The following is a 24,590-nucleotide window of genomic DNA, read 5'->3' as shown; positions in this document are numbered from 1 at the left end:
TCTTTCCATTTTAATGATGTCTTTCCTATAACAGGGCAACAATTGTTGAATCCAAATTGTTGCACATCGAAACTTGTGCTCAGAAAATGTCTTATCCAGAGAATTTGATTGTTTGGCAAATAAAGCACTCCTGATTATGGAGGATTATACTCCCACAAATGCAGATCAAATCTTGTAGACCTATTGGAGCACAATCAATCCCTCTGCTTAATGGTGGAACTCTTATTTAGATGTTAAAGTCACAAACCATGCTATGGTGCCAGATCAAAGTGTGGAAATCATGGGTTTTAACCTTCTTTAGAATACCTGATCCACCTTGAACCCTTTAACGATGAGCTAGGGAAGATATGGCCATTTGGGAAAAAAGTAAATAACTCCCAGCTATAATCACAGCAAATAGATTCTGATTCTTGTTTTGAATCCTCGACCTAGACAATCCTTTGGTCATGATATTTCATCCCTTGGTTGATGGTCTGCATGGACTCAGTAGGCCGAAGAGCCTGTTTCCATGCTGTATCTTCATGTGACTCCAGTACTCCATGACTTACCCTGAACCCTTGAGTGAATCTGCAGCTTCACCTTAATTTGTTACTTAAACAGCCATACACCAGGAGTTAAGTCAGTACAGACTGGGAAACAAACCTCTAACTGTATGGCTGAACTAGTGACTGGATAAGCTGTTTAAATTATCAGGGAATTTTTATTTGTGCAAAAATAGTATAGATGGCAGGTCGATATGCTAGGACCATTTAAATGTGTCCTCTGAAGTGACCTAGTAAGTCACCAATTTATATCAAACCTTTACTTGTGGTTAAGGAAGATCCTCCATTACCTTCTCATTGTAAGTCAGGATAGGTAATACATACCCAGGTCCCAACAAATGGCTGACTTAGTCAGTAGTTAAAAGACTTGGAATGAGTGGCCATAAAAGTAAGATCAAATGTAAGAGACTAAAAACAGAGAAAGAGAAATTTCGTTATGAGATATATGTATATCACACTTTGGAATTCATAGCCAGGCTTAGTGGTTGAGACAGAATTAAAACATCATTGAAGTTTTTAATGGGTAGGTAACTAGAGGAAAGCACGATGAAAGCATGTGGACAAGGTGGGCAGATGCAACTAGAAATATTTACTCACATATTCACTAAATGGTAACACAAACAAGTTGGGCTGAATGGCCTGTTTCCGTGTTGTAACATCTATGAATCTGGAAATGTAATACAGCAGTGAGATTGGAGTCTTCATATTACCAGATGTATTCCGATATTTAAGCATGAATCTTCAACAAGTAATCCTCTGAAGTAACCAAGAAGATATTGCCACATTTTAGTGGCAAGGTAGAAAGGGAATTTACATTTGTATAATACTCTCAAGGATCACATGGCAATTGTTGAGTTTGATGAAATCATTCAATTAATTTGTTACAGACTTAGAAAACTCATGAACACATATTCCCTGTATAAACATACTCTGTTTTGTGACTTCTCAGTTCTGTTGATTAGTGACATTGAAAATTCTGGATGAATTATCAAGGCTTTGAGTGTAATTGTGGAGAAATTTCATACAGGGTAAAATAATGATTATTTTTTTAAAAATTGCAAGTCATAGGTTTTCAATATACAGGAAGTCCCCGGATTACGAACGAGTTCCGTTTTTGAGTCTGTTCGTAAGTTGAATTTGTGTGTAAGTCGGAACAGTATGTAAGTCAGTACAGTATTTATAATTGTTATTTATTCAAGTTAAACGGACCCATTTCGACGGTTTTCGTTACGTTTCTTTTTTTATTCCGTCCGGGATGCAGCGAGTTAAGGTTCAGTGGGTCGCGGGTGATGTTAACCGAACGCGGAGCAGTTATTAGCATTTCTTTACTTGGAAGTACCTGGCATGAATCCTTGTCCTCCACGGGTGTTCTCCCCAGGATGAATTGCTTTATAGCTCAGTATAGGGAGGCTACTTGTGAAGGCTGGTGCCAGACAGGCTGTGTCAAGCAGTGTGATCATTCAGCATTGAATGTGGGCCATTACTGGGGACTGGGAGCATCTGCTTCACATGTTAATGTGCTAGGAGATATCTTTATGGTAACAACACAACATTGATTGCTGGCCAATGAGCTTGCACCATAAAGAAATCTCTGGGCTGGGGAAAGCTGAGCAGCAACTTCCATTATATCTAAGTAGAGCGCACTGTGGAAAGAGCGCACTGAAGCCCACGCCCCCTCTCCTCACCGCCCGGCCCGGTGCTTGCTTCTGTCCTCGGGCAGAAATCTTTTGTTCGGTGAGTCCAATGCTGGTAAAATATCAAACAGTGCGCCTGTGGTTTGACAACATTCCTCAAAAATAAAACGATTACATAATGTCTGAATCCAGTGTTCACTGCCTTTGTTCTAAGACACGGTCAGATATTCAGAAAGCATCTAACTCAAATCATTGTGCAAGCAAATCGATCTTCTACAATGTTTTATGAATGAACATTAAAATTCTTCACAATCAGATGCGAATATGGACAACCATTGCATTAAACCATACATGTAAATATTTACAGTTCGTCCCATTCATCCCGAACTAATGAACCGCCGGTTCGTTAGTACGAACCATTGTGTGTAACTCGATTTTTTAAAATAATAGGCTTTATGGAGGTTGGTTTGTAAGTATGGGTGTTCGTAACCTGGGGACTTCCTGTACTATACAATGCAAGGAGACAGAAGAGTATTCTGGTGTATACATTCATCATAGGAAGACCATGAGGAATGTCTGCAAGTGTGTTCCAGATTGGAATTGAGTTTGTCAGTTAAATAACCTCTAGGACTGGATTACAATCTTTAACTTTATCCTTTGTATTTAGAATTTTACCTCCAGAATGAAAAAAAGAATTACACAATGGACTGCCGTCCATTTAGTACATGCAGTCTGCATTTCCTCGCAATCAAATTTAATCAACACTTGGTAAACTGACTGTGGTAATTTCACTATCATTAGTTGTTCAGCCTGGAATGCATCACAACTCAACAACATTCAACATTCTAGCTGTCAGCACAATGACATAGGCAGTTGGCCAATAAAGGGCCTAAATAGAAAATGCATCAGTGGCAGAAAGAAAACTATTTAAAATCAAGAATTGATAAAAGACTGGAAGGTAATGAGATATATTTCAGAGTGTTTGTGTTCATATTAAGTTAACAATTAAAGTTCTCCCAAGCTTTCTGGTTGTTTCATGTTAGTCATGGTGTGTTATCTGTTATACACAGTTGGGATCTATCCAATCCCAAAATGAAGAAAGAAAGAGATCATGAAAATCTGCTTTTCACTCTTCTCCCTGCTGCCAATGAGGCCTCACTGTTGATGAGCATACAGAACTTTTGAACACAGCTGAAGTGTCCCCAGCCCAACTTTCAGCTTTCCAACTTCCTGTCTAAACCAATTCTACACCCATGTGTGCAGCCTGACCCAAATCTGACACTATCCCCATTCATCACCCAAGAGCCACCTAAGACCTTCAATTACATTGTTTTTGGACTAGTAATCCACAAGTCTGGCCTAACATCCTACAAAGTTCAAGTCTTACCATGGAAACAGAAATTTAAATTCAGTTAATTATATGACCTGGAACAAAAAAAAAGTTAACCATGAAACTATGACATTGTCACAAAAACCCATCTGGTTTACTGATGTTCTTCAGGAAGAAAATTAACTGATATAGCCTATGTGTGACTCCAGACCCACAACAACATAATTGACTCCTAACTGCCCTCTGAGACAACACTCAGATAAATCAAAATTTTTATGTGTAACAAATAAGATGTAAACTGAACAGGCAGCCCAGCATTAGACACAGCAAAGTCACTCCAAACCCAGTCAACTTTGCAAATTCCTTCTCACAAACACCTGATGCTGATGTCTAATTTGGGAGATGCTGCCTGACCTGCTGAGTTCATCCAGCATTTTGGTTGTTGCTCCAGATTCCAGCGTCTGCAGTCTCTTGTGTCTCTAATTTGGGAGAGTTGTACCATAGGCTGCTCAAGCAGCAACCTGATACAAACATATTCACAGAATCACACCTCACAGCCAAAATCCCAGACTCCATTATAATACTTGGATCTGACTGGTCCTACCAGCAGGATAGATCTAATAGAGATAGTGGCACACTCGTATAGAGCTTTTAGCCCTTGGGTTCTTAAGTCAATGTTGAGTCTCTTGTGTCTCTAATTTGGGAGAGTTGTACCATAGGCTGCTCAAGCAGCAACCTGATACAAACATATTCACAGAATCACACCTCACAGCCAAAATCCCAGACTCCATTATAATACTTGGATCTGACTGGTCCTACCAGCAGGATAGATCTAATAGAGATAGTGGCACACTCGTATAGAGCTTTTAGCCCTTGGGTTCTTAAGTCAATGTTGAGGACATGGCAGCAGATCAAACATGAGGAAAGAAACCCTTTGCTGATTAGCTCAGAGCGTCCTGCCTTGGCTAATGAATTGTATCTTCTCATTGTTAAGCAACACTTGGAAGAGTCAGAGATTATCAAGAGCATAGAATGTAACGCGAGTGAGGGAACATAAGAAGCAGAAGCAGCAGTAGGCATTCAATATCACAGAGACTTTGCTGACCATTATTAATAATGGTTTAATAGACCACCACCAAATAAGCTGGCAAGTTTTGAAGGACAGAGCCACTAGAGTGGGACCGCACAGAATCGGAATAAGAAATGGGCATTCACAAGATGCTGTTGTGGATTATCAGCAGCAGAGGAATTGCAGTCCTCCACAATCTCCTGATTCTGCATATTTTAACCCAACCATTACTATCAAACCAAGGGTCCACCCAGACTCATCAAAACATGCAAAAGGATCTGCAGGGAATACCAGCAAGCATGAATAAAAATGAGATAGAAACTTGGCACATCTGCAAACAGGACTACTGGCAAGCTGACCAGAAAATCAGCATATAATAAGCAGAGTCAAGTAATCCAACAAGCAACAGACAAAGCCACTTATAGTTACAAATGATGGCCAATTGAACAGAAAAGGGAGGCTCCAAGAACATACCCCTCCTTAACAATGGCAGAAACTACTTGAGCCCCAAAGACAGGCAGAAGGGAAAAGTGCATCATAGGTTGGATTACACAAAGGAAAATGACTGTGCTCATTGGAGGCCATTCATCTCAGCTCCAGTACATCTCTTCAGTGTTCTTCATGACACATTCACAGATACACCATGAATGACCTTCCTTACATTGTATGATCAAAAGTGGGGATGTACATCAAAGACTGCGCATTTTCAATTTCATTTGCAGCATTTGAGGAAGCGAAACAGTATATGTTTGCTTGTAGCAAAACCTGGATAACATTCAAACATAGGCTGATAAACTAAAAATAGCTTCTTTCTTGTTGGACGCTTACCATCCCCAACAAGAAAGAAGCTAACCACCTACTCTTTCCACTCAATGCAATAACCATCTCCAAGTCCCCCACTACCATTGACCAGTAACTTAACTGGACCAAATAAATTCTGTGGCTACAAGAGCAGGTCAGATGCTGTGTACCTGTAATGAACAACTCACCTCCTTACTCCTCATAAACTTTTGATCATCAAGACATAAGTCAGGAGTTTGATGGGACACTCTCTGTTTGGCTGCACAAGTGCATGTTCAGCAGCATTCATGAAGCTTGACACCATCCAGATCAAAGCAGTCTGCTTAATTCTTACCCGATACACCACTCTAAATGTTCACTTCCTGTACCATGGGTACTATCTACAAAATGCACTGCATTTGCTCACTCAGGTTACTCTTATAGCACATCTCAAACCCACCACCAAGAAGAACAAGGGCAGCAGGTACATGAGAACATCAGGCTTCCCTCCAAACCACAGACCATCCTGACTTGGAAATATCTTGCTGTTTCTTCATTATTGCTGGGACTAAATCCTGGAACTTTCTGTTCAAGGGAATTGCAGGAGTATCTCCACCAGAAGGATGGCAGTAATTAAAGAAAGTGGCTATGATCATCTTCTCAAGAGTATTCGAAGAGGGACAATAAATACTGACCCTACCAATGAGACCTTCATCCCATAAATGTATAAAAGAAGAAAATATATAAAAGAGTTCAAGCTAGTAATCATATCATCGCATTTAGATGAGCAAAAACCACAAGTACATACTGGTCAATAAGATCAAGCCTTGTAGTCAATCCCATATGGCCATTATCCTGCACAGACTTCTGAGGCATCAACTAAATCAACTGACAGATTAGGTAACAATTGCTAACCCTTCATTAAGGATATTATTGCATGTACTGGAGAACCTGTATTCACTCTCTTCACTGGAGTGTCCATAATTAAATACGTGTAAAATATGGATTTATCATCTATTTTTAAAAAGTGATTTTTAAAGCTGCAACCTCATTTTATCTTGTAGTTTGTGATGTTATCTGGTTTTCTCAACTATATGCTTTACAATTCACTTTGTAGAATTATTTGTTCAGTGATTTTGTGTTTCCATCAGGGAAATTTCTGTCCCAGGCACACCAATACGTGCCCTTGGAGAAAGCATGCTCCCATTGCAAATGGAAGGAGGTGTCAAATAGCCTCCACAAATCAAAGTGATTATACAGATGGGAACAAAACCTGTCAACATTTTAAGTGCCAAAATATTTAAAGGTGAAGGAGGAGATACAACATCTTTGACAATCTATAACTCCTTTGGGACAGCATAGAAGAATTGTTTTAAATTATAATGCAAAATCCCACAACTTTCTTTTACTCAGAGACTTACATCAGCTGAACTGAACCAACTATGGGCCTTCTAAGTTCCAACAATGTTCTCAGTGAACTGTCATTGTTTTGGTGGGAAATTCAAGAGCTTAAGATCCAGACAATGGAAGTCACAGCCATCAGTATTGGAGTGAATGAATTCAGAAATGGACATCAAGTCATAAATGGAGAAATGCATTATTCTCAGAGGTTTATAAGAAAATAAATTGAATTTCTTAAAATACAGATTGCAGCAATGGTGTATTTATAATTCATTGAGCACTGATTTTCTAGAGGGATTCAGTCATCTCATCAAATATTTAATTTTGAGTGCATTTTCCTGCATCTTGATGCTTCTGAAATGTTGCCTTTCAAGTCAAAGATAATTTTACTTATAAGGCCTTATCTCAAACGTGAAAGTAAAATAATTAATGGATCCCAGGTTCGGCATGTTAATTTGTGAACTGTAATTTTTACAGCACAGATATATAAAGATCTATATGGACCTCTCATTTCCAAGATAGAAGGAATCTGAGTCATTGATGCTGACAACCTCCAATCATAGCAAAAAAAAGGTGCTTTTTCTACTAAAATGTTGACAACCTGACACATGGAGTATAAATGTCATCTGAACAAAAACCTGACAGTTGACATCTGTATTAAGTTATATGTGTTGTCACCTGGCAAGAAGTTAAACCTTAGCTTCACTGCACTGTGTACACAGAGTCCCTAAGCTTTGTAGACTTAAATAGCTTTATTGTTTCCTCGAAGAGAACCTTCATCTCAGGTAGACAACATCTCTGCAGGTTTACGTTCTTTTAGTGGCTTTGTATGGAGACTGTTAACCATGATGATGGACTTCTGTCTATCCCAGATACCTGCTTGACCAAAAAAAGGCCTCACAGCCACATCTCGATAGAATTCCCTTATTTATTCTGGTTCCCTCTTCCTATATAATATTTTGAGTTGTTTCTCTTTATTCTTTGCTTTCAAGTTTTCCCCTTTTTCCTACACTCTTTCCAGCCCCCACATTGGCATTCTCTGTCTTGAATTCTGCCCATCATTTACTGTGTTTCCTTCTGTTCCTCAGCTGTCGCATTCTATCTCTCCTTTTCTTTGCTTCCTCCTACTCACTCTGCCCTTTCTCTTTTTGTGCCTCATGTCTCTGCACATTTGTACTGATTGTTGCAGAAGGAGGGGGACAGTTTGTGTCAATCAGTTTTGAAAATATTTCCATTTTAGAATTCTTTGTCAAATTTGCAGCAACAAAATGCTAAAAAATACCCAAATCAAATCAATTGATTTAATAATGTAATGTCCTAGTTAACATATAAGGTTTAGAACATTAAATCAGTATTTGGGAAGTGTGGTGGTTTGCTTTGGTTGGGTGAGGGTGGTGAGGGGGAGAGGGATTGCAAATCATTCATAGATCAAAGACAGAAAATCATCCTGGCAATTGCAAATCAATATTTCAATCCAGCTCTAATTATAACATTTGAACCTCCTCCATACTTTGATTTTCAATTCAAAATTCAAAATCTACTTTTACTTCCAAATGCTGTAATCACAATAGATTATAAACATGTGGTAAAATTTTATTTTCTGTTTAGTAGTTGCCTAGCCCTATGTAAGGGACTTTGCTCTCGTATATGGATTTGCACTGTCACTTTCAACATAATTATCTGTTCATTTATATCTCTCAGAAGAAGACACAAAATGCATGTAAAGTTCAGTTCCTTGGGCAAGAAATTCTATTGCGTTGTGATTGATTTTTAACTAGATTTTTGGTCAACTAATTGCTAATGTGATCAGAGTATCCTGTGTTTCATGAAAACTCTTTTGGGGCAATTCTGAGAGCATTTGCACAAAGATTAAGTGACATCAATCCCCTTTTGATATTCCATTGTAGGCTTCCCTATAAAATTGTATCACATATATTAATCAGCACTCTGTGTGGGATATGCACAGAAAGAAAGAAAGCTAGCAGATTTTAACGACCAAGACTTGCCCAGCTCCTGCGCTATCATTCACATTCATCCTTGTTGGGGAATTAGTTGGAACAAGCTTATTAAAACAAGCATATGGGAAATCAGTGCTTCAGCAGTCAAAATGTTCACGGACTCCTAATTGTTGGATAGAACTTTACGGTAGTCTTCAATTTCTTTGGTAAACTATTCAGTAAAAACGTGAGGGGACAAAACAATATTAAATACAACATAACTTATTTCCTTTTTAGTCACATTTCACAAATACAGCAAAGCTATAGAGGTATAAAAATTATTTCATTATCATTGTCAAATATTTTTAACAACAAACCAGTTCTTTGCATTCATTTGACAATCAGTTCATAATTTTTAATCATACTATTTACTAACCACTGATGGAAGCGATCAGGTTGTATAGTCATTGATGAAGGTAATCAGCAGTGTATGGTCACTGATGAAGGTAATTAGCATTGTATTCTCACTGACAGAGGAGGCCAAAATTCTGTATTATTTTTATTAGCATTGTATCACTGTCTGCCTTACCCTTCACCTGCCTTTTACTTATCATAACTTTTTTCTTCTTTCATCTTCATCCGCCTCTCCCCAGCCCACACTTGCTTAAAACCTGCGATATTTCAAACTTTACCCAGTTTAGATAAAAGGCAGCAACTTGAAATATTAATTGTTTTTACACAAATGCTGCCTGACCTGCCAAGTATCTCCAGCATATTTTTTTTAAATGCGAATTTTATATTTTATGCTCTCTAATAAACTATGTCAATGTTGCATGGTCAGTTATGAAGGTAATAAACACTGCATGGTCACTGATAAAGGATTCATTGATAAGTATTGAGGTGATAAGAATTGTACATATACTGTAGAAATCAGTATTTTATGGTGACTATGAAGGAGATCAGCATTGTATGAGCACTAATATTGGAGATAATCACTGAGTGGTCACTGTTAGAGAAGATCAGTATTGTATGTTCATTGTGGAAAAGATTATCTCAGTGTATTCACTATCAAAGAGATCAGAATTGTGCCCTCATTGTTCAAGCTCAGCTGATCAGCACTTTATGGTCAGTGGAGGGATAATGTTGCATGGCCCCCATTAGGAGTGGTCAACCTTATTTAGTCAGTGTTAAAACCCTGTATGCTACTTTAGAGAAAAATCACAACTGAATTCAGTATTATAATTCACTATTAACTTAAGTATTGTATGATCACTGTTAGTGAAGATCAGCCATACATGTTCATTGTTGAGAAGATTATTACAATGATCATAATTAATTGACATTAGTATTACTCAGCCAATTTGAGATCAATGTTGTATGGTCAATGCCAAAGGGATCATTGAAAGGTCATTATTAAGATCAGTACTGTATAGTGAATGCTAGAGAATTGCCACGTATGTCACAGTTGAGAGATCAGCATTGTAAGGTCACTGTTGAAATTAGTAACTACATTGTGATCTGTTTTGCATGATCACTTATAGTGAAGAACAATAATGAATGGTCACTCTTGAGGAGACCACATGCATGGTGACTATGGAAGAGATCATCATTATACATTCACAATTAACACTGTATCATCACTGTGTCATCACCTATGAAGAAGAGCATCATGTTACGGTCAGTATCTGAGTAAATCTGTCAGGATAACTTTTCCTTTTATCTAACTTCCCAGTAATTGAACTGAGAGTTTAGACCGATAATCCCAGCAGAATATTCACCAGTAGCCAACATTAGCATCATCCTGCATACTGTCTACATTTGCTCTGGATCAATGGACTTTCCACTAGGACCTCTACAGTTTTCCCAGCCAAAATCTGGGTATGGTCAGAATTGGAATCTGTATGTCTTAGCTCAATGTTCATGAGTAGACACATAACTATTGGAGTTGTTTGAAAATATACTTCAGGTTTTTTTGTCTCCATAACAGGATGGCATTGTCATCATATCCTTCTGTGCATTGATCCTGGAATCGGTATCCCTTTATTTTGTCAAGAATTTAGTTGAAATGGTATTGCACATTGAAAGCTCAGCATATTGCATGTAGATTGCAAGAATGCAAATTTTAACCACAATTACACACAAGCTGAGAAGCTGAGCTTCATTTCTCAATGGGGAAGGCATCAGCCAAAGACCATGTGATTCACAGATAGTTAAAGGTCTTGAGTTACACCTTTATGCAGTTTAAGAGCTGGTATTAGACTAGCATTGCCAATCGGCTGAGGAGGGAGTACGGTATAGGGCAACACTACAAATTGAAGTGGAACACACCATCTTTAGCAATGCAACATGAACAAATACCCGGTAAGGGTTTTACATGTGTTTTTTTATGATTTCATCTTCTGGCTATTTCCCCATAACCATTTTAATTAACAAAGCTATTTATTGATATCCAATTTCGTATCTCCCACCCTCGAGGGGATCCACAAGTGATTGACTTTTGAATTATTGAAAATAACAGATTGATTTTAAAAATCCTGTGTGCCACATTTTAAATCTAATTTTTAAATAGGATGTTAAATATATTGCAGCTTTCATATTGTCCACTAATGTGCCACATTGAAAGAGAAATCTAAAGTTATTTATTCAGCACCATATTAAAAAGTCCTTGGCCACTCAATGTATAACGGTGAGCTCAACTCACCAGGAATTAACATTCCACCCAATGAAATGTTTATCTGAATTGTAAACTGATGGAATGGATTCTGCAAAGGAATTGAATACCACTCTGTTATGAATCAAAGATTAATAACTAGATGAGGGAAGGAGCAGAAGGAAAGTAGAGAAAGAATTGAGGAATTCTGGATAAATATGCCAAGGCTGCAGTTTTACAGTTTCACAGGAAAATGGACTGAATCATGGAATGTTGTCATTTGAAAGCTCATTTTGCATTGGATATTTTAGATTGCCAAAACTTGAATTGTGTTGATCATATTTACATTATATACCCTGAACAATTACATCAAGGAAATCTTGAGGTGATTGATTTCTTTAAATTACATTTGGAGTACTGTGCCTGTTACTACAGAGCCAAAAGCCAACCTTATTCTGTCAGATTTTACTGTGGTTGTTAATTTGCTATAGCTTGGAGATTTATTTTCCTAAATCTCATCAGTATCTCAGCAGTGAAAATTTCCAACCCTACTCTTAAGAAGTATATTTTTTCAAAACAAAGGATCTCATTATTCCAAAATGTTAAAGGAGTCATATTCTACCCACTGCACTTTTGCCAAGAAATTGCATTCAGGATTTCTTTTTAAACAAATGGTATTTGTACCAATTATAAAGGTTTGGAACCAGTTTTAAAACTAACTGAGAATTCAGCAACAGCATGTAGCAGCCAAATTGTTTTCTTTCTCACCTACTTTGAATGAAACATAAAGAACTTAAACATCTCTGAGTATTGCCAATAACTGCTTAAAATTAAGCATACAAATTTTTAATTCTGTTTTCAGGTGTCACAAGTATTGTAGTAGGTCTTCATTCCAGTTGGTTTGGACAGCTGATGTCTCAGTGAACAGTTTTGATGGAGCTCAGTAACTTCATCCAAAAAGCTCTAAAATATAAAATATTTATGTCCTAACAATGTTCCTTTAACTGAGATTATTAACGGAAGTTTGATGTAGTAAATAGGGAGAACCTCTTTCCACCAACAGGAGGATTGATAATCAGAAGAATATATTTAAAAGTAATTGGTGAAAGCATCAGAGAGGAGATGAACAGAATGGATGTGAAGTGAGCTGTTATGATCTGGAGCCAACTGCCTTGAAGGATGATGGAAGCAATGTTAACTTCAAAAGGGATTTGAATAAATATTTACAAAGGAAAATATTGCATGGATATGGGGAAAGAATAGGAGATCGGGACTAATTGGATAGCTCTTTCAAATAGCCTGCTCAGGGATATCGGGCTTAATCACTATTTGGAACTTTAAAGCAATGAAGTTAAAGTGAGCATTCGTTTGAAAGATATCGAGATAAAATAATTGTAAATTTTGCCCAGATCTCTAGTGAATCTGTTATAAAGTGCTATCTTCTTAATTGCAAGAAAGCAGACTTCATTTAGGGACATAGTCTTCCTGTTGTCAGTGGAAATGTCACAGGCTACTCATGTAGCTGGTTATTTATTTCTGTCCAAATAGTTGCAGGTGTGTTCTTCATCAAGCCTGTACATTTGGAGTGGTGCAAGATCAGTGGTGCTATCTTCTACATGAGGCATTGAACCAGAGTCTGATGTATCTTTTGATCTAAAAGATCCTGAGCACTATTTGAAGAGCACAGAAATTCTTCAGGTGTTGAGGCCAGTATCTGTCTCTGAGTGCATACTTCTACAAACAAATTGTGTGAACTTTAATCTCACTGCTGTTTATAGGATCTTGTGACAAATTTGCTGCTGACATTAGAGCAGTGACTTCAAAAATAATCTCTCAGTTTTAAAAATGTTTGGGATATTCTTACGTTGTAAAAAAAAGCAGGTCATTTTTCTGGATCTGTACATAATCTTCCTCATTGCACTGTTTCCGATCCCATATTTAAAAGAATGGAATGGAATTGTCTCATTTTGACTGGAAATTTAAATTCTTTATAATAGAAATCTTTAATTTAGACAATGTTAAGGCAGTTAGACTTTAATCCAAGAGAATGTGCACCAGTGGAATTCTGAAATGTCAATTCAGATTTTATGTTCATCTGGATTTTCCCACAGAAATGAAACAGCATGAGGCATGGAAAATTGTAGTGAAGAGAACTACCTGGTCAGATTCATTCACAATGGTTCAGAACAAGATTGATTTTTTTAAAAAAGCTATTATTTGGTATCTTTCAGGACCCCTGGATGTCCTGAAGTATTTTGCATGTACTGGGGTACATTGTAATTTAAAGCAAACAGCAGCTAACTTGTGCAAGGCCAACCTAAAAATTCTAATATGGCTAAAGAGGTACATTAAACTGGGGACCCAAGGCAATATTCTTCAAGACTCCTTGGACACAAGGCCTAAGGCACTGAACAGAATACAATCAGTAATATGAAATAGAATCATGTAAAGGCTTTACTTCTAATACCTTAGCCATTGCAGTGGGATATTGTAATGAAGAGAAGAGCTGGGATTCGTGTGAATGGTAGGAGAGGGATGTCAGAAGGTTAAGGGAAGGGGGAGCGATATCAGGGAAGGATGGCATCATTATTGCGGAAGGGATAGGATCAGGGAAGACACAGCATTGACATAAATGACAGCCTCAAAGGAAGGGACGGGTAATGTGGCTGGAGACAGTGTCAAGGATAAGGGCATGGGGTCAAAAACATGATTATGCAGTGGAGTCAGTGCCATGCTGGTGATCAGGTCAGTGTCCAATGTGATGGTCTTGGGGGTTGGAGGAGTGGGCGTGAAGATGGTGATAGTGCTGGTGGTTGGAGATATAATAGAGGCAAACCATATTGAGAGTGATTGGGTGAGGGGAGGATGCATAGTGTTGGTTAACACCAAGCAAATTTTATAAAGAATACCTGTGAGAAAACTGACAACTCAAAATCCCCCAGAGATGGTCTGGGTAGAGTTGGTGCCCTTTAAATAGTACTGAAGCAGACCTCAACCATTCACTGCATTTTGCACACTGGCATCAAGGCGTGGATTGCATCTTGTTTGGCATCACTGCAAATACCCAGCATTCTCCACACATGTGATGCATGTCATCTGGAGCAAATTTTCAAAGGTGCACAGTAAGCATTTAGCACCATAAATTCCTTCGCATAAAAAAAACTAGTGTTATGCAAAGAAGCTTCTAGCCTGGAACTCCTTTCGTAGTACACTGAAGTAGGAGCCTAAAATTACATGCTAAGGCACTGAAGTAAGAATTTCTGATTCAGAGGCAAGAGTGCCAACCACTGAGCCAAGGCTAACACTTAACTCTGAAGAGCTGGGAGCAGGTCAGCTGTTTACTTTCTTGACCAAATGTGTTATCTCACTCTGCCAGAGAGATGGAATGGGGAAAGAAGGGGAAATTCCTCAGAATAAAGTGTGAAACTTTTTAGTTTTGAAGTTCTGTGAGCTCCATTTATGTGGAGCAGGAGCCAATCGCTAACATGAATAAGCAGGCAATGGGCCACGTTAGCATTTTAGAATGCAAATTAAATTCAGCTCAGAAAATGTAGCTAATAGCATCTATTTATTTAGAAAATTCCCATTTAATAAATCACCAATCAAAAGAGTTACTGAAAAAAAACAGATCATAATATTGACTTTTTAACATAAACTGTATCATTGCTTCCCTATCAATTAGAACACTTCTAAACTCAATGTCAGTTTGATGTTCTTTGGAGCTGAGTGGACCAGTCCACTTTTCTTTCATCCAACTCACTTTATGTGCCCACCAACCAGCAAGTTGCGAGGCAACTATTTCTTGGAAACAATTTGTAGGCAGGTTGTTTTTTTAAAAGAGCTCTCCACCATAAATCATTCTGATTTTATTTGCTAAGTGAGGAGCTGGAAATTTTTGAACTCCCCAGCGCAGGGAGTCAATGTTTAGAGTCGATGACTAATCATCTTGTGCACAGTCGGGGATTCCAGCCCTTAAACTAGATTATAGCAATAATTTGCCAGATTGGTTTCAGATGAAGAACTCCACAGAGTTTTGCAGTTACTGATCAAGGAAGCATTCTTTTTCTTTTCTTGTTGGTCACCTGCAACAACACAACCTAATGCAGACCCACTGCATGACCATTGCTACTTTAGCATGATTGGCCTGCAGGACTCATAGGACAGATAGGTGGAGACTGACCCTTATATTGTATCTTTGTCTGGTGGCCTTCCTTTCTTCTCTCTCTCAAAGTTTCAGACCTTTGGCAAGATGCCTTTGAGCAACTTGGCTGAGAAATTCAGCAGCCAAATTACAACGTCCAAGCCCGGGAGGTGCTTAAACTGGGTGGTGTTCAGATACAGAATCATTTTGGATTGGAAACAGACATCTATCAGAGGAAAGCAATTTTAAATGGTTTTAAGTGTGATAAGAATTAAAGGACCATTCTTAATGTTTCATTGAAAGTACCTAACAGAGTTTTCTCTTTAAATTACTTTCATTATTGATGCTAAATATTAGCAGATTAACATTGCATTTGCCTATGCAATGAAGTGGCTGAAGAAGTTGGTTAGGTGAAAACAGAAGTTGTCAGAAATTTGCAGATGGGCTAGGCAAAAGTAAGGAGCGTATATTAGCATTTTATATTTAATAAGCCTATTAACAGCCTTTTGAAGCTCTGAGGGTTGTGAAATGTTGGCTTCAAGGTGAATATATGGTAAGCAGATGGAAACCTTTTTGAAAAAAAATGTTTCCTTTACTAATTAAGGTATTCATATTCCAAAGGGGAGAAGGAGTTCAGTTCACTATAGATTCTGCCATATAGCATTTCATCAATTGAAGCTGGATGTGAGAATTTAACCCTGTAGACCTGTTGTATCAAACTTTCTTTCTTAGAGCATCAATTTTATATTGGATATAAAAGCTTTTTTCAGAGTGGTCCCAATTTGGCCATGAACATTTAGGCAAGAAAGCAGAAAGGTTTGATCCTTGGTTTGGTCAATGCTTGTTGATCTTGGCTGCAAGTTGAATAAGACTGCTATATTTTATGTCACTGGGCTAGCGAGGGAAGAGAAAAAAAATCATCTTGCTGTCCATTCTCGATTGCTGTCCAGGAACTCTTGGCAGAAGTGAATGTGTGTGAGTATATGACCATGATGTCCACTGATATTCTTCAATATAATAACATTTACCTTTAAATATTATGCTTTAAGAATACCTACTTAGACAGCTAGCACCCAAGGAACCCTACAGAAGGTGAAGAGAGAAATATGGCAAGTGAAAGCATTGTGCAGTCAACCAACTGTTAGAATAGCAAGAGCACTTATTATTGAACCTCAGCTTGTGGCAATGGTGTGAAAACTTGAAAAAAATCTTTGCAATTAGGTAGCGCAACTTTTTCTATTCAGTAATATCTACTAGTGGACCTGCAGATTAGGCCTTGCCTGTAGGCTTGAGTGAACCCCACAATGCAAAGAAGCCATAAATTACAATGGGGAAATGGAATTGGAGCTAAATCCAATAATAATTGGCTGAATAACCTCTTTCAATGCTGTAATTTAAGTTATCATTTTACAAATTGCCTTCCATGGAAACTCCCTTTTCTTATTTGTTGCTCCAAAGGGAGAAAATATTTATTGATAAAAATAAAGAAAATTTTGAGTTTACGGATTAATTTATCCTTGTGTTACAACAGAAAAGGAAAGTGTTGAAGGAACATAGCAGATCCATCATTTGGTGCAGACAATAAATATGCCTTTATAAATTGTGTGGAAATTCTACATCTCACTTGTTTCTTTGGGGTCTGCACCCAAAAGATTAATACATGCTGCCCTGAAGAACTCTTTGTGATTTTCCAGCATTTTTAATGCTTATTTTTCAGATTGTGATTACAGTTTCTCCTTACAGAATCAAGAAACAGCTGGTTTACTGACTGTGATATTTAGATGGTACAAATTTTCTGTTCTATTATTTTGCAGATTGTTGATGAGCTGGGGAATGTAAAATTCTGCATTGATGCAAACCAGCCTGGAAGCGGGAACTGGCTAAAGTACATACGTTCAGCACACTCCTACAACCAGCAAAATTTAGTAGCATGTCAGATTAATGACCAGGTGAGTTGTCTTTATGGAACTGATTCCAGAATCCTGTTGTGAAGCAATTCCTTTTGATCAAGCTCCATGTACAAAACTAGGTGCAATAGTCTGAACAGAATTTCACAATAAAAAACACTACACAGCATCAGACATGTTAGCGCAAAGATTAAATGTTGCAACGCAACAAAGAGCTGGAAGTTAGCAGTGTTAAAGTGCTGAAGCATGCTCGATTAATGTATGTTTTCTCCACTTTTTCTCTTGTATGTTATGTGTGTTAGCTAACCTGAGGCAGGAACGCTGTAAAATAGGTCTAACTGGTACATCTTATGTAAATATCTTTTTAATTCATTTGTAAACCTATACTTGGGTTTGAAAATCATGTGGCAGCTAGTGCAAAGAAACAATTTCTTAAAAGCAGAATACTCCCTGTTGTTTTGCATTATCAACATGGGAATAAATGACAAACATTCCATTGATTACAAGATAGAATTGCCTGTACAATCTTAATTCTAATTAAACATAATTCTTAATATAGCTTCACTTCCACTTGAAAAAGGCCTGTCGATTTATAAGATGCCTCTTTCTTAATGCTCACATCTTTACTAACCTGTAAAGATGTTGCATCGTCTGGAACTGTGCAATGCCTGGACAGGGATTTGAGCCTGCAACATTAACCCTGTCCCCTACCATCTCTATGTAGTTTCAGTGAGAGCAAACCTTCTTGGTTGGGCATACAGAGTAAGAATGTTCAAACGGATAGTCAATGACAACTTGCAGTTTCCAAATGTTAGCTCTTGGTGCACAAAGCACAGGCAAGGATGTTTATTTTCTGCTGTTTGTCACATTGTGGCTCAGTGAAACAGAATTGACAGAATCTTCAGGTTTTGAAAAGGCCAGTTTTAGTAGTGTTGCCTCATGGGAGGGTAAATTATGTATCACAACTTGACTTGCATGAAGTTATTAGGAACTATAGATTTAAACTTCAGAATTGGCTTTCCAGCCTCCTTACCATGTACCATTACAGTAGATAAAACACCTTGGACAGCATTGGGGAACAATTTTAATCTCACCTCCCTGTTGAGAAACTGAAAAGTTGTAGAGAATAGTGATGTTACCACCCACCTGATTTTACTCCTCATCAAAGTCAACAGATATTATGTAGTGTAAAAGTGGCATTCAGTCAGTACTGTGAGTTTCCAGCCAGCAAATTTGGTTAAAAATATCCTTTGTTTTCAACTAGGATTTGTAGATCTCATAAAATGCATAATTGGATCACAAGAGGTCCATGGCTGAGTCAGATTTTTGTTTATCTACTATTAGTGCTCTGTCTTTGCTGATGTTTTTGAATAGTATTGGCAGAGGCAGGACACACAGAGCCTTTTGTAAACTACTGCTGCAGACTGATAGTAGCATTACCCTATTAATGAAGGAACAGGTATAAAACTAGGTGTATTCTATGATTCCACTGTGGTAAACAATTCCAATAAACTACACCCTTATTTTAACAGTGAATAACTGGTTAAGTGTAATAGCTTCAGGACAAACCCCTGATCACTACCTTGGCTAGGCAGTTAGGGAAGTATTAGCTATTACTGGGGACACATGAATTCAATACTAGAGCACAAGAGAAGATCTATGGATGGAAACTCAGATGGATGGCAAGGAGGGCAAATGGGGAAGAGAAAGTAGTAGAGGAACATATGGCCTGAGAGCCAACTTCTGCTGAACCTTTTCTGCAGCAATAAAATAACTAGATCTTATTGTAACGCTTGCATAAATGTTGCAGAATCCTGGTTTGTGATTTTGAAGTTGCCCCAGTTGTACTTTGCATTTCTCTGCAGTGTAATGCTCCATTTAATTCAGTGGTTGTGCATTTAAAAATAGAAGCTGTTGGAAACATTCAGTAAATCAAGCAGCACCCGTGGTAGGGAAAATTAATGCTACAGGTCAAAGACCCTTGGTCCTGCATTTAAGACATGATATTCCCCCCACACACCTTACTTCTGATGTGTCCACCCTCATCCAACTCTGTTCTCTTGGCAGTTCCTCTGCCCACTCACCTCCCACTGCCTACTCCCCCTCTTGTTGGCAATGTCTTCAGCTGCCTTGCCCCCCTCCCTCCTCCCAACTCCACCCAAGCTCCAGAATTCCTTCTTAAGCCTGCCTATCTTCTTTACCTTTTTAATGAGACTCTTTAAAACCCATCTCCTGTCCTCGCCCTTCCCCAGATATACTTTTTCAGCAAGGCCACTGTGTTCCTTTTGCCTCTGCAAATCGCGCTTTTTGAGGGGACAAAATGTACATGTAAATAACTGCTTCTGTGAACATGCTCATTTACGTGGTTTCCAAACACTTCACTACTCATGGGATATTATATTGGCACTTTACAAACAAGCGCTACTTTGAATGGAACCTGCGATTTGAAATAATATGAAAATTCATATAAGAGCATCCCTAAGGATTCCAACCTATTAAAACTCCATCACTGGGAATTTTATTATTTATGTAGGAATTAAGGGAGAGAGGAAACCTGATTTCACGCTGGAAGGTGCAGCCAAAAAACTCGTCAATAAGGCAGCTCAGTAAAGCAACTTAAAGTGGTGCAGTGTTTGAGTCCCAGAGCTGCCGTCACTCGAAACTTCTTCGGGTAACGCTCTTGGTGGAAGCCACTTCAGCCACGCCTGTAAGCAAGGGGACAGCCTTCTCTCTCACCGCGGGTTCCAGTGCACGGGCGATTGGCTGGCAGTGCCCTGCGGGATATCGGTGTAGCCCGGCAGTGAGAGAAAACTGTCTGGGGAAGTGGGAATCGGGGTGGGGTGGGTACTGAGAATGAGAGGAACTTATTTTCTTCAATAATTAATAGCCGGAAACTTGTTATGGGGAGCTTCTTATGAAAACTTGGTGCGAAAGTCAGCTCCTCGTTAACTTAGCGAGGTCTTAAACGGTTTAAGTGCAGAATGGGCGAACAGCTGTAATCAAACAACGGAGAGGGACATTTGAGCTCCGCGCGTTGAGTTTTCAGAGTAACATCATCGATAGCAATTAATGGCTTTAAAGGGTTAATTTGATATCAGCTGGTGGTCATTGTCTCGATCGTTTTTGACATCATCTGAATCCCTGAGTCTCAGTAATTCTGTTGCTGAACACGACAGCAAAAATGTTGCCCCGTAATAAACCCGGACAACAAACGCACTTGCAAACGTACGTTAATCGTCACTTTATATCCCTCGGCCAGACGACAAGGAGTCGATGTAATCCAGTGACAATGATGAATGTAACATCTGCTGGAAAATTGCGGAGGATCTGGGTGCTCTTCAGAAGTGAGGGGTTCTCGAAGGCCAGCCAGCTGGAAGCTATGAATGGGTCTGTGTGCGAGGTAGCTGTCAGCTCCGAATGATTGATAACTCAGAACTATAAAGTAAAGATCAGAGCCTTCAAATTCACACTGCACATCCAGAGGGCCTGAGACCACGACATCATACCTTAATATTCAGTCAAACAGACTTTTAAAGTGCTTATTCAACGAGAGGAAATCTTGGTCTTGAATTACCAACATTTGCTTAAGTTGCATTAAAGCTAAAATGATTCCCTTGCCAAAAAAAAGCGTCTGGGCTTTATAGTCTAGTTTGTATTGTGAGTGACTCGCGATTTGCATTTTAATCAAATGATTTTAAACCAAAACGTTTTAAGACCCATCTTTCTGATGATTTATGAAAAGTTACTCTCAAAACTTTTAAAATTCTCATACTTGTATTAAATCACTCCAAAGTAGCCTGGGTCACTTTACAATGTTAAGGGTACTACATAAATGCAAAGTTGTTGTAAATCACATTTGCTTAAATAGTAATTCTGTTACAATAAGAGACTGAGAGGAAGGTAGGATCAAAACAACCCATTGTACTAAAAATACCTGGAATGGATAAGGATAACTGTAAATGTTCAAATAGGTGCGTGGCCCTAAGAACATTAGCCAATGTCACTTCAGAGAATTTGCCAGGTCATTCGAATCTGTAGTTGTTGATTTATTAATGTGTGTTTTCAGCTGTGACAACAGTGTTTTCCAATTGATACTCCAGGCTGCATTTCAGTGGATGGAAACAGGAGTTCCATAGACTATTGGTGTATGCAGGGAATTCCCTGTGGATATTAGTGTTTGCAAAAAAATCCCAATATGCACCAGTATTCTTCCAGGAGGAGGGTCTGCACATTTCCAGGGGATTCCCCCACGGGAAAGATTTAAAAATTGGTATAATCCAGAGCAATGGTGGCTTTTTATTTGCAAAGGTCAGTATCTATTTTCTCTTTGAAGTGTCATGGAATGCTCATTATGTTAAAGGTAGCAAATCCCCACAAAGAGTAGTGTGAGAATTGTAGTCTCTATGACTATAACAGTATTTTTAAGAACTAAGTATACCATGTTGTATGATTTTTGATACATTATTGTCCCAGGGACTGTTGTTAGTTGAGAGTCTCTGCCTACAATGAAGGAAGTTCTGTTTACAGCTCCACCTCTATTTATATACTTATGGAAGCAGCAACATAAAGGGACCTATATCAAGTTTGAAGGAGTAGCAGAACAGCAGTTGTGTGTGAGGGGGATAGAGAACAGCATTCTCAGAGTGGACCAATGGTAACAGAAGGCAGTAAATGTGTCAGATACATTAGTGAGCCCAAGAAATTTGATTAGACTCAGTTATTTCTCCTGCACTGGAGAATGTCAAGTTGTTCCTTAGGCTGAACAACATTGTTGAAGTTCCAGGAGATGACACAGAGCAAAGATGCATGGTGGTGTGAGAAGAAAAAGATGAGGTTTTTGCTGGTAGTAAGACGGGACGCATATGAGAGGTTGGTGAGTCTCTTCAGTACAGGAACTACATATGAGCTACCTCATCAGGCTGTAGTGAATGCCTGACGGTACAGTGTAATTTGACTTTGTTGGAGATTTTTGAGAGCTACAAGTTTGGCATGTGCAGCCAGGGACTAGACAAGACGGCTGGCAAATAGTTAGCCATGCTAAAAGCACTGGCAAATGGGAGCAATTTCTAGATACTTTACGTTGGCCATTTCGCAATCACTTAGTGTGCAGACTGGTTGATGAGAGAATTAAGGAAAAACTATTTAATATGCAGATATTACATTTGAGGGAGCATGTAGGGTGGCAACCATGTGGAAATGTTGGTTAAAAATGTGAGGGAGTTTCACTTTGGATGAAATTCTAGAGTGCAAGCATCAATCAAGCGAAAAAGGTGGTATTGGTGGTGACACCTTCTTTATCCACAGAGCTGGATTGTGAGGTTTCAAAAAGCAGCTTTCGTGGAAAATTCTTGGGTGATAATGGCTTGAAAGATGGAAAGGATACGTGCAACCACAATGAAAAGCAGTCACAGGGCGACACAACACAGACAGGAGTGCTGCAGGCACACAGGGCCACCCCAAGAATTAATGGCATATTTCCTGCCTGACGAACACCACCTTGTTGATTACGACATCACAGTTTCAACAAATGATCATCTATTCAAGCTGAGAATTGACAAGGCTGGTAGATCATCTATTAATAGGTCACAACATGTACAAAGGATTACTTAGTGCTGATCCATTGGTTGTTTCACAGTTATACCCTGTGGAGGAATTGCATTTTTCAAGAAATTGTTATACACTGTACAGAATGAGAGAATGGAGGGAAATCTGCCAATGATTGTGGCCTTTTGCATGAGATGGTTTAAACTGACGTGGAGGTACTGGGCGGTGATCCATTGTGTTGGCTCAGCACCTGAAGGCCTACAGAAGCTGTTATCACAGTAGGACTATCTCTTCATCAGTTCTTACAGTGGTACTGTTGAGTATAATACTCAAACTTCCAATTATCCAGGAGCTAAGCCCATTTATTACTGGGTAGTGCTGGTACTTTATGCCCATGAGGCACAGTGGAGGAGAAGCTGTTTAAGAACCAAATAACACCATCAGAGACGGGTGTTGACATTAGTCTCCATGGCAGATAACCCCTTGCAGCTTGCCTCCACAAAATCCTCCAAATTCATTGTAAAGTTGAACAAACCAACATCATCGTCCTCTCCCAGGTAACAGACTCTGTGTTGAAGACCTAGTTATACTCAATCAGCTGTGCTGAACAGGCAACATCATTCATATGCCTGATATAGACACTCCATCTGAGCTCTGCCATGGGAGGAGATTACCGGGGATTCAAGAGGAAAATATTCAAGGATGTTCTCAAAGCCTCTTTGAAGAAATGCAACTTACCCACTAACTCCTGGAAATCTCTAGACCATTCTAAGTGGAAAATAAATGATATTGAGAACTTTGAGGCCTTACTTTGAGGCTCTGCATAAGGTCCGAAGGAAGAAATCACTCAAAATCTACCCACCCACCACCCATCAGCTGCCGTCTGCAGGAGAATCTGCAATTCCCACATTGACCTCATGAGTCACATCAGAACCCACAAACTGGAGTGGAAGTAAGTCATCCTCAATCCTGAGGAACTATATAAGAAGAACGGACACAGTAAGCTTAAACAGAACCATTGATAGTGAGCAGTATTTGCTGCCCACTTTGTAAGGTTTAACTGTGAAATTCGTAGACCATCAGTACTTTTGTCAGCTTGATTTCTCTCATGCCTTCATGCAGTTAAATGTGGACTCAGGAAGTCAGAACTACCTGATAATTAAAACATATAAGAGATTGTCTACCTACACCTAACTACCGTATGGAGTTCAGTAAGCCCAGTAGAGTTTTCATTTGGTGACATTTAAAATGCTGCAAAAGATCCTGAGGTTTCTCTGTAATCAAGATGATACCCTCATCACCACAGAGACTAAACATGAACATTTGAAGGTGCTTGGAGAGACTCAAAAGGACAATATCTTATGGAGGTGGAATGAATGTACATTTGTGCACCGAGATTGTTGACTTAGAGTTTGGAATCGACAATAATAAGCAGAGAAGGTGGCATGTGCAAGGCAACTAATGTGACTGAGTTTAAGTCCTTCCTTGGAATGCTTCAGTACTACTTAAAGTTTGTACCAAGTTTGACCAACACGTTGAGTCTTCATCATAGGTTATTGCACAAAGGGCAGCTCTGGCTTTGTCATAAAGAGCAACTAATTGTGTGTGCTTCCTGAACCTCGCCTTCATTGAGAACTCTAGACCCAGATCAAGAA

At 38.8% G+C, this 24,590-nt stretch overlaps 1 protein-coding gene across 1 annotated transcript in view; it reads left to right on the top strand.

Annotated features, from left to right (window-relative positions):
* The window catches only part of prdm16 (PR domain containing 16), a 416,607-nt gene that overhangs the window by 291,340 nt on the left and 100,677 nt on the right, over window positions 1-24,590 (top strand). The window contains exon 5 of the mRNA XM_052039002.1: window positions 17,299-17,433. Coding sequence (XP_051894962.1) covers window positions 17,299-17,433 — 135 coding nt within the window. The remainder of the gene's footprint in view (window positions 1-17,298; window positions 17,434-24,590) is intronic.

The sequence above is a fragment of the Pristis pectinata genome, chromosome 26 (assembly GCF_009764475.1).
Source record: "Pristis pectinata isolate sPriPec2 chromosome 26, sPriPec2.1.pri, whole genome shotgun sequence".
NCBI classification, from domain to species: Eukaryota; Metazoa; Chordata; class Chondrichthyes; order Rhinopristiformes; family Pristidae; genus Pristis; species Pristis pectinata.
The sequence above is the reverse complement of the archived record's forward strand: the minus strand, read 5'-3'. Positions and strand labels throughout refer to the sequence as shown.